The sequence below is a fragment of the Quercus lobata genome, chromosome 12 (genome assembly GCF_001633185.2).
Source record: "Quercus lobata isolate SW786 chromosome 12, ValleyOak3.0 Primary Assembly, whole genome shotgun sequence".
In the NCBI taxonomy this organism is placed as follows: domain Eukaryota; kingdom Viridiplantae; phylum Streptophyta; class Magnoliopsida; order Fagales; family Fagaceae; genus Quercus; species Quercus lobata.
In genome coordinates, this window is record NC_044915.1 from 33,793,728 (window position 1) to 33,806,419 (window position 12,692).

At 35.0% G+C, this 12,692-nt stretch overlaps 1 protein-coding gene across 1 annotated transcript; it reads left to right on the forward strand.

Annotated features, from left to right (window-relative positions):
- Positions 1-5,427: 5,427 nt before the first annotated feature.
- On the forward strand, positions 5,428-12,473 carry LOC115969978 (G-type lectin S-receptor-like serine/threonine-protein kinase LECRK1). The gene is made up of 2 exons (XM_031089620.1): positions 5,428-5,449; positions 10,147-12,473. The coding sequence occupies exons 1-2, from the start codon at positions 5,428-5,430 to the stop codon at positions 12,471-12,473; spliced, it is 2,349 nt and encodes a 782-aa protein (XP_030945480.1).
- The last annotated feature ends 219 nt before the right edge of the window (positions 12,474-12,692 follow it).

Below are 12,692 nucleotides of genomic sequence, written 5' to 3' on the forward strand. Positions count from 1 at the left end.
AAAGACAATTTTTTGCTTATCATCACGGGGAAAAGGCCACTTCTTACACACCTTCATGTGTTGCAACATGCCCAAAGTACCATTTTTCTTACCATAACATTTATATTGATTTTTACAATACTTGCATTGAGATCTAGGATTTTTGGGATCAAAACTAGCCAACTTAATGAAGTGTTGCCATATTATAGACGAGTCCTTACCACCTTGTTTAGGTGATAGTGGGGGAAGTGATGCACCAAGTCAAATTGGTGCTGCAGGTTCAGGTGGGTTAGGGTTAGCACTACCAGGACTAGGAGGAGGTAGGTTAGGGTCCCCAGGTGCACCAAATCTAGGTGGAGCATCGACATCCATCTAATAAAAAAATTTCCAAACAACAAAAAAAACAAAGTTCCCACAACAATATCAAATTATAATTTTTCCAGCAAAATATAGTATCAAATAGCTCACTCTCAATCAATGAATGTCACAACTAGATTCAATAATAGCAATAACTAATCAATTTAGTTACAACAAAGCAACAAACAATAACAGACTAACAATTATTAATCATTAGTCATTACTCAACAATTCATGTCACTAATATTAACAACAATTCAGAACTAGAGAATCAGCTTTTATTTTATATTTATATTGAATAAATATAAAATAAAAGCTAATTATATATATATAATTATATATAAACGTAAAGCAGTTGTTACTAAGTACTAAAAATTTAAAATCATAATGTTGAATATAGTGAGTGTTTAGTGACTACCTCTCGGTGAAGGATTGAAAGCGTGAACTCTCTCAATCTCATCCCTCAAAAATTAAAATGCTGAAGAAAAAAAAACGTTAGTGATTACTACTTAGTAGACTGAGTCAACTGACTAAATAAATAAATAACTAAAAACCAAGTAAATAAATTAACTAAACTGAGTCAACTGACTAAATAAATAAATAACTAAAAACTAACTAAATAAATAAACAAATAACTAAAAACTAACTAAATATATTAACTATAGTACTATATTGAGTCACAGGCACGGCACAACTCAGTGAACTATATTAAATAACTAACCATCTTAAATGTTGGCCAACTATATTAAATAAATAAATAAATAACTAAAAACTAACAACATAAAAACTCAATAAATAAATAAAATCACACAGCTCACACGCATGGCACAACTCAGTGAACTCACACTCACAGTCACACAGTCACAACTCACACGCATAAATAACTAAATAAATTAACTGAGTTAACGGTACACACTCACACGCACGCCTGTCTCCTCCAATCTGCAATCTCCATCTCTAACTCTAACTCTCTAAGTCTTTAACTCACTTCCCTAACTCCAACAACTCACACACACAACGGCACAACTACAAACAGTCAACATCTCTCTCACTCCATTTCCATTAAAACCAAAAGAAAGGGGTTGTGCTGATGGCTTATCGTGGTTTGCCGCGGGGAGCTGCTGTTGCTGCTGCGAGGCGCGACTCAGGCCGGCAAGACTGCGAGAGAGAGAGTTAAGGGTCCCAGATGTGAACAGGATGAATTTATAGTGAGGGAGGTAAGTGTCTGTGTCTGAAAACCTACATCAAACGGTGCAGTTTTGTGTGTGTGTGTGTGTTTTTTTTTTTCAATACGACAACGTTTTACTAAAAAAATTTAAAATAGATACACCTAAATGACACCGTACCACCTTTGATCTGAACTGGAAATATTTCTCTCTGTTTGTTTCGGTTCGGTTCGGCTCTACTCGGTGCGTGCATTGTGTCTTCGATGTCCTCACCGCACCAACATCGGAGCTCCATTCGGGTTCCCATCGCCGGCATCGGCTCTGTCGGTCGGTGCCAATGGCGGTGCGGGAGGGTCGGTGCCAGTTGGTGTTGTCAGCTCCGGTTATAGTTTGCACACCCCTACTTACTACTATAGTTTATGCGGTCATGGATGAATTTTTTTTTCCCACTGATGTTATACATCTTATGTGAATTTGTGTGATGCATTCTGCATTATAGATAAATAATTCTCTTTGTATAGGTGTAGCATAAATTAGTTCTATTGTACGTACATATTAGTTGTGACATGAATGTAGATGCATAACTTAGTACAAGATATGTTACTTTTTTTTCTTTTTTCTTTTTTTTTTGCTGGTATTGTAACAAATTTAGATATTATTATGGGATGTCTTTGCTGTAAGAATTTTTGCCAAAATTGTAGAACTTTGACATCAATGGAAAGAAATTAAATCAAAGGTAGCTATAGACAACCAAAAAAAAGACTAGGTTGAAAGATTATCCAAGTTTGGACAAAGCCTCCAAATTCACGAAGACCAATTCGATGTGAGAAATTCCACAAAGATGTATGCTTGGATATATGAAGAAATTGAATTTGGATATGAGGAAGGCCATTTGAATTGAATTGAGTTTTCTATCACAAGTCTCTCTCTCCTTCTTACTGTTTTGATTAAATTTTTTTTTGAGCTAATACTTAGCTAAAAATTTTATTTGTATTCTAGATATTCTAAAGGAGAAAATTCTAAAAAGAAAATCAAGTTGTTGAAAATCAATTTTTTGTTGGTATTGTAACAAATTTAGATATTATTATGGGATGTCTTTGCTGTAAGACTTTTTGCCAAAATTGTAGAATTTTGATGTCAATGGAAAGAAAATTAAATCAAAGGTAGCTATAGACAACCAAAAAAAAAGACTAGGTTGAAAGATTTTCCAAGTTTAGACAAAGCCTCAAAATTCACGAAGACCAATTCGATGTGAGAAATTCCATGAAGATGTATGCTTGGCTATATGAAGAAATTGAATTTGGATATGAAGAAGACCATTTGAATTGAATTGAGTTTTCTATCACAAGTCTCTCTCTCCTTCTTATTGTTTTGATTAAATTTTTGTTTGAGCTAATACTTAGTTAAAAAGTTTAGTTGTATTCTAGATATTCTAGAGGAGAAAATTCTAAAAAGAAAATCAAGTTGTTGAAAAAAATAGCTTAATCCAAAATCTAAAACTAAAAACCCAAATTAGGAAAACATAACGCACTATAACATCATTTAAAGGAATATGAACCACCTAAAAAATGGATAAATATCAATCAAATCCACCCAAAAATAATAGAATGATATATTTGTATTTGTAGAGAGATTGAGATGAAAAATAATATTAGAAAGGGAAAATTATAGTAAACCCAACTGAGGTTTGGCCCGTTTGTGCCTTGCCCACCTGTACTTCAATCCGTTACCACCCCCCCCTCTCCCGTTACCCACCTCACCCTCAGATGTTAGAAAAACACATTTTTATTCTAAATTAGAACATAACACGGATCAAACAACACGAACTCACTCTCTTTTCCTCACGAGCCCTACAAACATGAAAATCCCTTGTACTGAGCTGGGGTCAGTGGCGACGGGAACACCCCGGCCTGAATTTTTTTTTTTATATAATAATTTTTTTTTTACCCTTAAAATATAAAATAGGAACACCCTCAAGCAAAAATCAGGAACACTCTCAAAAAATTTTATGCCAAACAAGGTATAAAAATTTTGAACTAAAATCTAAAAAAAAAAAAAATCTTATGCCAGCCAAATCCAAACGTATAGCTTTCAACCCCCCCCCCCTAAAAAAAAAATTATACCACCTTATGATTTTACAGAACAAATTTGTTTGGATTTTACACAGCAAGCCCAAAAAAAAAAGCCCAACATCAATCCTAAACAAATACCCAAAGCCTAACCCAAACATATTCTCAAAAAAAAAAAAAAAAATACCAAAACCAAAACCCAATGCTAATACCTCAATCTTCAAATGATAAAGCTAAAGCAAATCTAAAATCAGAAACCCTAAAGAAGAAAACCTCATCAAGGACAACGCCTCTGCCTGAAACCTCATCATCAAGCACATAGGCGCGACGCGGCGACGAAGCCTCCGCCTGAAACTCGAGCAACAGAGCTTGGATCGGCCATTGGAGATCAGTCCAATCAGATCAGAGCTTGCAACGCCGACTGAGAGAGAGAGCTCAGTGTATGCGGCGCCGATCAGATCAGAGCTTGCAACGCCTTAAGGTATTTTACACTGTACTTCTCTCTCTCTTTTCTCTCTTAGTCTTAGGGTTTTGGCGTTTTGTTGTGGACTGTGGTGCTCATCTGAGACTGAGAGAGAGAGAGAGAGCTCTCTTTCTTTTTGAACTGATTCTCTCTCTTTAAGTCTTTCTTATTGAATTTATTTGCCCCTGTTTGTTGGTCAGGTGTTGGTGAGCGTCTTTTTACCCTTATTCGATTTATTTGCACTTTTTTTTTTTTTTTTTGACTTTCTCTGTTGGTGTGTCACTATTATGTTGGTCAGGTGTTGGTTAGTGTCTTTTTATTTATTTATTTTTTTATTTTGTATTGACAGTATTGTGATTTGTGAATTTATGCTCCTCTCATGTGAATCTTGTCTATTGAGTGGGGGTAGATGGGGCCGGGTGGTGTGGGGTCAAGGTCGGATTATTTGAATTGGGGAAGTGTAGTGTGTGTTAATGCACCCAAAAATAAAATAAAATAAAATAATGAAGCAACTAAACACCAATAATTAATAATTTAATTAACTAATACATTATAAAAGACAAACAAATTAATGAAACAACTAAACAATAATAATTAATAATTTTATTAATATTTCAAATAAACTTATAATTTATTGTACATGTACCTTTGTTCATTTCTTTTCTTTTTATTTTTGTTTTCTTTTGAGGATTTTTGGTGCACAGAATGCAAATTTGTTTTGGTTTTAAGAAAATTTTTTTTTTTTTAAGCACAAACTTCATGTTGGCCAAATCTTGAATTTCGGCCGGTATTTACCAAAACACCCGAAATAGACCGAAATAACCCGAAATTTTTTCAAAGTGGAATAGGAACACCCTAGACAAAATTCCTAAAGTCGCCACTAGCTGGGGTTTTGATTTTTCTAATCGTGCTTTCGTGTGAGGGTGAGGTTTTGACTTTGGGTTGTCTTGAGGCATTGAATATTCAAAGATAGATCATCATCAGGTATGACATTTCTGCTTTATGGTTCTAAGTTGGGGTTTCAAGTTTTGATGGTAGCTTTGATTCACAGGAAGTTGATAATCGATGTCTTCTTTGAGTGGAAGTTACTCAGGTTCAAGTGGGCATATGTGTACATATGAGACTTATGTACTGAGAACAAGTCTGACAGTGGATAATTTTGGGAGAAGGTTTCTGAGTTGTAGCCGATATAAGGTAAGTATACTTTTTACTTAATCTAGTTTATTCACGTGAGATTGGAATGTGATGTGTTCAATTCAATTTATGAACAGGTTGGTCCCAAGTGCCCCTTTCTTTAAATGGATTGATAATCCCACTTGTATGCGTGGGAATGAAGCTACCCATTTGGTGCAACAAAAGCTGGATTTACTATGGAGTGAGCTGCAACTTGCACATGAAAGGGAAAGAGAAGCTACGTAGGCAGCAGCAGAAGCTACCCAATATGGCAGAAATTGCTCAAGACAAGATAGCAAAAGCCACTAAAAGGGTGAGAAAGTTTCGAGCTTCCTCTGTTCAACCAAGGAGATAGCAATGAGAGCTTTAGAGCAAGAGAGAAAGTGCAGAATTGCACTAATTCTGTCGTGGTTTTTTTTTTTTTTTTTGGTTATGTTGTTTTCATGTTTTGGCTCAAGTGAGAATGTTGTAATGATGAGATTGAGTCTACTTGATGGGTTGTAATATAAGGTGGTCTTCAATTGTATTGTAATAGAACTATGAAAGAATTTTTTGAGAATGAGAACTATGTAAGGTGGTAGATGATGTTGGCTTGAAGCCACTTAATAATATAAGCCTTTTTAAGACAAAGTGTTATTTATGTTAGATGTTGTTGGTATTTTTGTTTAAAGTGAATTGGCTACTTGTGAGTTGTGAGCTGTGAGCTATTGGTGTTGGTGTTTTGTTGGATGTTGTGAGTTGTGTTGATTTGTGCATAAAGCGCATTGTGTGAAGACAATAGTGTTGAAAGTGAATTTAAAGTGCATGACAATCAGTCAACTTGCAAGAAAAGACAACGAATGCACACATACACCTGCTATTCAACACATACACCCTGCACACATAAACAAACTCATATAATAATAACTCATATAATAATAACTAATATAACAAACTGCAATAATCAGAATAATAATTCTGAACACCTGTCATTAAGTTGGGAAATTGTATACATATTTTAAGGTGGCAATGAATAGTCTTTCATCAACCACCAATAAATATAAGGCATTTGGTACAACAACCAAAACAGTTGCAGCTGCCCAATGTTTACAAAACTTACAAAAATTAATACAAAAAGTGTTTGAACAACTATATAAAAAAGTGTCTTGCCATTGTCTGTCCTGCCATTGTCTACAAACTACATAAAACCTTAACACTACATAACCCTAATACATAACAACAAAAGTGTCTTGACTTAGTCTTCATTTACTGCCCCTGGCTCTCCCACCATAGCTAGCCTTTCCACCTCTTGTTCTACATTTCTGAGCCCTAGCTGCATCACCCCTTCCTCTCAAAGCAGCTTCTCTGGTAGCAAGTGGTTTTGTAGGCTACAAAGTACAAGAATTCACATGTTAACTACCGGTATCACAGTTCTATGAATAAAAAATCAAACCTAACACTACAGTACTTGTGATGATGGTGCTCTACTATCCCATGTTTCTGCAAGGGTGTGTGGTGCTAGCTGGCTTGAAGAGAACCAATGAGCTCCTCTAACTGTGTATCTGAAGTCTGAAGAGTACCACTGACTTGGGTTCTATGACCATGGAGCTGGTGGCTGTGGAGTTGGAGCTTGTGGCTGTGACCCTGCTACCTGGTTGGATGAGGATGAGGCCATAGTGTAAGGCTGATGTGTTGGTGGGGGCTAAGATGAGGATTGGGTCTGTGAAGAAGATGGGGCTTGTGATGAAGATGGGGCTTGGGATCCTTGTCTGTGTGTAGAAGACCTTCCACTTCCCTATAATCTCTACCTCCTCTCCCATGGTATCTCACCAATGGCATTGGCCTTGTATCCCCTTTCATTATGCCCTTCCTTTTGATACCTTCCGCACCTCACTGGCCTGTTTGAGAGGGCGGAGCGAAGTTTGAGTGAGTGAGTGTTTCACTGAAAGTGTTTCAGTATTTGAACTTTGAGAGTGTTTGAGTGAGCTGTTTGAAAGTGATGTGGTTTTGGTATATGGTGTGCAGATTTCGAGTCTTATAAACTCGATTTCTACATGGCTAAATTTGCTCTACATGGAAAATTTTTCCACTTAAGGGTATCACTAAAACACTAAAATCGAGCTTTAGAAGCTCGAGTTCTAATCTAATCTTGAGTTTTAAAAACTTGAGATGTTAGTTTCCTACATTCTTTTTTGACCTGTCAATTAACGAAAATGTTAGATATTTAATGCTAAATGGAAAAAAAAAAATCCTTAATTAACATTTCCTAACTTTTCAATTTTCCATTTATTATTCCATCAAACCCAATTTGAAAATGATTAAAATGATGTAAATCCTTGCGGAAAGATTATATTAGTGAATATTGAAAAGGGATCATTAAATCTTGATATGACAACTCTTCTATTACTAATGCTTATTAATTGAATCTTGAATTTTTTTGGATAGACGAACGGGGAATGGAATTATTCGTTGCGGAAAAGTCGAAAGATACTTTGTTTGTATACAAACTCATGAAATTCTCTAAGTGCTCCGGCAATCAATTTAATATGATATAATTGAATAGATAATCGACTTTTCCTTATATATTATATTATTTCCTTCAACTTTATGACTCTCCCTCTCCCAATCAAGCAATTATGAAAACTGTTCAATTGCTACTCTATTAGAATTTCAACCCAAAAAAAAAAAAAAAACCTACTGATTTTTTGTCTATATATATTTGCAATTACTCTACCTTACTCCTGCAAATTTGGAAAGTCCCTCTAAAGTGAAGGTGTTTTGTTTTTTATATCAAGTTTTCTAAATTAATTTTGTTAGTGATGTGCCATCGGAGATCTCAGATGCCAACAACATTGGTTCCCATAAACCAACCAAAAAAGTCTCAAAGCCATGGTGAAGAATAAATTAAAAGAATCCCAATGGGGTCTTACTACTATAGTTTATGCGGTCGTTAATCATGGATGAATTTTTTTTCCCACTGATGTTATACATCTTATGTGAATTTGTGTGATGCATTCTCCATTATGGATAAATAATTCTCTTTGTATATGTGTAGCATAAATTAGTTCTATTGTACGTACATATTAGTTGTGACATGAATGTAGATGCATAACTTAGTACAAGATATGTTACTTTTTTTTTTTGGTTGGTATTGTAACAAAATTAGATATTATTATGGGATGCCTTTGCTGTAAGACTTTTTGCCAAAATTGTAGAATTTTGATGTCAATGGAAATAAAATTAAATCAAAGGTAGTAATAGACAACCAAAAAAAAGACTAGCGTGAAAGATTATCCAAGTTTGGACAAAGCCTCAAAATCCACAAAGACCAATTGGATGTGAGAAATTCCACAAAGATGTATGCTTGGCTATATGAAGAAATTGAATTTGTATATGAAGAAGACCATTTGAATTGAATTGAGTTTTCTATCACAAGTCTCTCTCTCCTTCTTATTGTTTTGATTAAATTTTTGTTTGAGCTAATACTTAGTTAAAAAGTTTAGTTGTATTCTAGATATTCTAGAGGAGAAAATTCTAAAAAGAAAATCAAATTGTTGAAAAAAATAGCATAATCCAAAATCTAAAACTAAAAACCCAAATTAGGAAAACATAACGCACTATAACATAATTTAAAGGAATATGTACCACCTAAAAAATGGATAAATATCAATCAAATACACCCAAAAGATAATAGAATGATATATTTGTATTTGTATTTGTAGAGATATTGAGATGAAAAATAATTTTAGAAATTATTTAATTTTTGAGAAGTGCTACGTCTACAACATTTTCATAAGTCATAGTTTTTTTTTTTTTTTTTTGAAAGTGATTCACAAGTCATAGTTGATAAGTTGATATCTGTTCTAATTTAAACCTATCACTAAAATTATTTTTTTGCCAACCAATAACAATCAATAGCAACCTACTACGTATGATTTGGTGTGAAAATATTGTAAAATTATTGTCAACATAACATTTCTCTTAATTTTTTTGATAGAGCAAATTATTTTCAACAAATTAGGAAAACAAATTATATTTATATCAAAATTACAAAGTAATTATCTATTCTCACACATTACAACTAGTTGATTCTAAACATAAAAAATAAAAAAAATAATGTGAAGGTATAATACGTACGTCCCTGAAAGTATTCATAAATTAGTTATTTGGTTAACATTTTGGTTGTTTATTTTCTTGTTTCATAGGCGAGAGCTTGCATACTGCTTATTTGACTCCGTGTTTTGAATTTGTGAGGCCAAATTTCACAAATGGAGCTAACTTTACGACAAGTGATTCATCTGCTCTACCTGGATTGATTCCATTTAGCCTGAATGTCCAAATTCTTCAGCTTCTTAGATTTCGAGCTCGCTCCCTTGAGCTACTATCAAAGGGTACATTTTCAAGGCAAATCATAAAACAGAGCTAAGTTTTTGTGTTGCCAAACATCTGTTTTAGTCCCTAAAATATTAGTGATTTTTTTTTTTTTTTTAATTCGATAGTTACAATAATGAGGTGGGAGAATTTGAATCCTAGTTTTCATCATTAAAAAAATGGTGCCATTGAACTACAAGGTTATTGGTTTATACTTAGCACTGCATTGAGACTTTGAAATTAAACATCCCGTGTTGCTTGAGTTATAACTAATAAGTAATTCAATGGATGACCAGCTGAAAGACTTTGAATATAATTAATCGCATGCAAAGACTTCTCATTCAAGCTATAAGAAAGAGACTAAAGTGAATTACTCTTATTCTATATATTCAAAGTTCTTTGAATATACACAAGTTGTGACTTTTCATCCTTAGGAAAGATATATACTCAAGAATGCTTCATTTTTTTTTTTTTTTAACTATTTCCTTCCAAACACGTTCCAAAAAAAATATTTAATAGGAGCTGTGTTAGTCGCATTTCATTTGCAAACAGAGTGAAAGAATAACAGAGAGAACTAGCTATTTTCTAGTAATGGCAAGTCTCTTGTTTTTTATTTTTCTCTCAGCAATTATCACTACAGAAGCTCAACGAGGGGAATCCATTGTAAACCTTGGCTCTTCTTTAACACCTACCTCCAAGTCTTCATGGCAGTCACAATCTGGTTTCTATGCCTTTGGCTTCTACCAACAAGCCAACGGCTATGCTGTTGGAGTATTTTTTGCTGGGATTCCTGAAAATACAGTAGTCTGGACAGCCAACCGAGACAAACCTCCAGCTCTCGCCAGTGTTACATTGAATTTCACTAGTGATGGTAGACTCATCATGCAATCGGCACAAGGCGAAGAGACGGCCATTGCCAATCCTCCTGAACGTGCAGCATCAGCATCCATGCTTGATTCGGGAAACTTTGTTCTCTATAATTCGGATAAGAAGATTATATGGCAAAGTTTTGAATCCCCAACGAATACCCTCTTACAAGGTCAGCGTCTCACAGCTGGAAATGAGTTGTTTTCAAGTGTTTCAGAATCTGATCAATCGACAGGAATATTTCGTCTGAAAATGCAGACGGATGGACACCTTGTGCAGTACCCAGTGCAAATCACAGATGCGCCTGAATATTCTTATTGGGCTTCTGGTACAAATGGAGAAGGCAGTAATGTTTCACTATGTCTGGATGATGATGGTCATCTTTACTTGCTCAATTCCACCGGCACAATCTTAAAAAATCTGACTCAAGGCAATTCTCACACAAAAGATGTAGTGTATTTTATGCGGATTGATGTCGATGGGATCTTCAGGCTATACTCACACAATTTGGATAAGAATGGGAATTTCTCAGTAATATGGTCATCTTCCGATAACAAGTGTGACCCTAAGGGCCTGTGTGGTCTAAATGGGTTTTGCACTATGAATGATCAGGATGCTAATTGCTTATGTCTTCCAGATTTTGCAAGTGTTAACGAGGGAAATTGGAGCTCAGGTTGTGAAAGGAATTTCACTGCAGAAAGTTGCAAGAGCAAAGATGAAAGTATGAAATATATCATGAAAGGAGTACCTAATACTGTATGGGAAGATAATTCTTTTTCTTCCCTAACAATATTGACCAAAGACGATTGTGAAGCAGCATGTTTGAAGGATTGTAATTGTGAAGCCGCTACATACAGAGATGGAGTTTGCCGAAAGCAAAAGCTTCCATTGAGATTTGGAAGAAGGGTACTGAGTGACGGAAACATTGTATTCATCAAGGTAGCTATATCTACTTCCACCATAAATAAAATTGAGCCCTTGGGACATGAAAGATATTCCCGAAAGGACATAATGATTCTGGGCATCTCATTTGGTGCTTTTGGACTCATTATGTCAGTGATTTCTGCAATTGCAATTTATAAAAATCGAGTCCGAGCATATAGAAGGCTCTCTAATAGTGGAAATGTTGAATTAACCATGGATGTTTCTCTAAGATCATTTACTTATTCTGATCTTGAGAAAATGACTAATGGTTTCAAGGAAGAGCTGGGTAGAGGATCATTCGGGACTGTATACAAGGGAACAATATGGAATGGTCAGAAGATTGTAGCCGTCAAAAGACTAGAGAAAGTGTTGACTGAGGGTGAGAAAGAGTTTCAAACCGAGATGAAAGTTATTGGAAGAACACACCACAAGAACCTTGTCCATCTGCTCGGGTATTGTCATGATGGAGAGAATAGGCTTTTGGTATATGAGTACATGAGCAATGGCTCACTTGCAGATATACTCTTCAATCCTGAAAAAAAACTTTGTTGGGATGAAAGAATAGAAATTGCTCGCAACATAGCAAAGGGAATTCTTTATCTCCATGAAGAGTGCGAGTCACAAATCATTCATTGTGACATAAAGCCTCAAAACATACTCATGGATGAATATAGGTGCCCAAAAATCTCTGATTTTGGATTGGCAAAGCTACTAAAGCCAGACCAAACCAATACCATTACAGGTATTCGAGGAACAAAGGGGTATGTTGCACCCGAATGGCATCGAAACCAGCGAGTGACAGTCAAAGCAGATGTATACAGCTTCGGAATTGTTCTATTGGAGCTTATATGTTGTAGAATGAATGTGGATTGGAGTTTTCCTGAAGAAGAAGCTATTCTTGAAGAATGGGCATACTCTTGCTTTGAGGCTTGTGAGCTAGATAAACTAGTGAGTGGTAAGGATGTTGACAAAAGGCAATTGGAGAGAATAATTAAAGTGGGACTTTGGTGCATTCTTGATGAGCCATCTCTTCGTCCTTCGATGAAAAAGGTTCTGCTAATGCTAGAAGGGACTGTAGATGTCCCAATCCCTCCAAGTCCAACTTCTTTTCTTAGTAGCGTATAAAATGTGTTTGTAATTTTATTTTCTTAGGAAATGTTATAGAGGGGATTTGAGCTGGATATGTTCCTTCATTAAACAAGCGTTAGTACTCAGCTAGACTTTTAAGGCCAATGGCAAAATGTGGTTGTACTCAGCTAGTCTTTTATATAGAGAATTGAATATCATAGTTGAATTATAAATATTAATAAAAGAAATAAAAATATATTGCAATTGAAAAAGATA

Excerpts from the sequence above, each read along its gene's own strand:
- LOC115969978 (XM_031089620.1), top strand. The coding sequence starts at position 5,428 with ATGAAAGGGAAAGAGAAGCTAC. Across the intron at positions 5,450-10,146 it reads GAAAGGGAAAGAGAAGCTAC|TAATGGCAAGTCTCTTGTTT; the intron begins GTAGGCAGCAGC and ends GCTATTTTCTAG.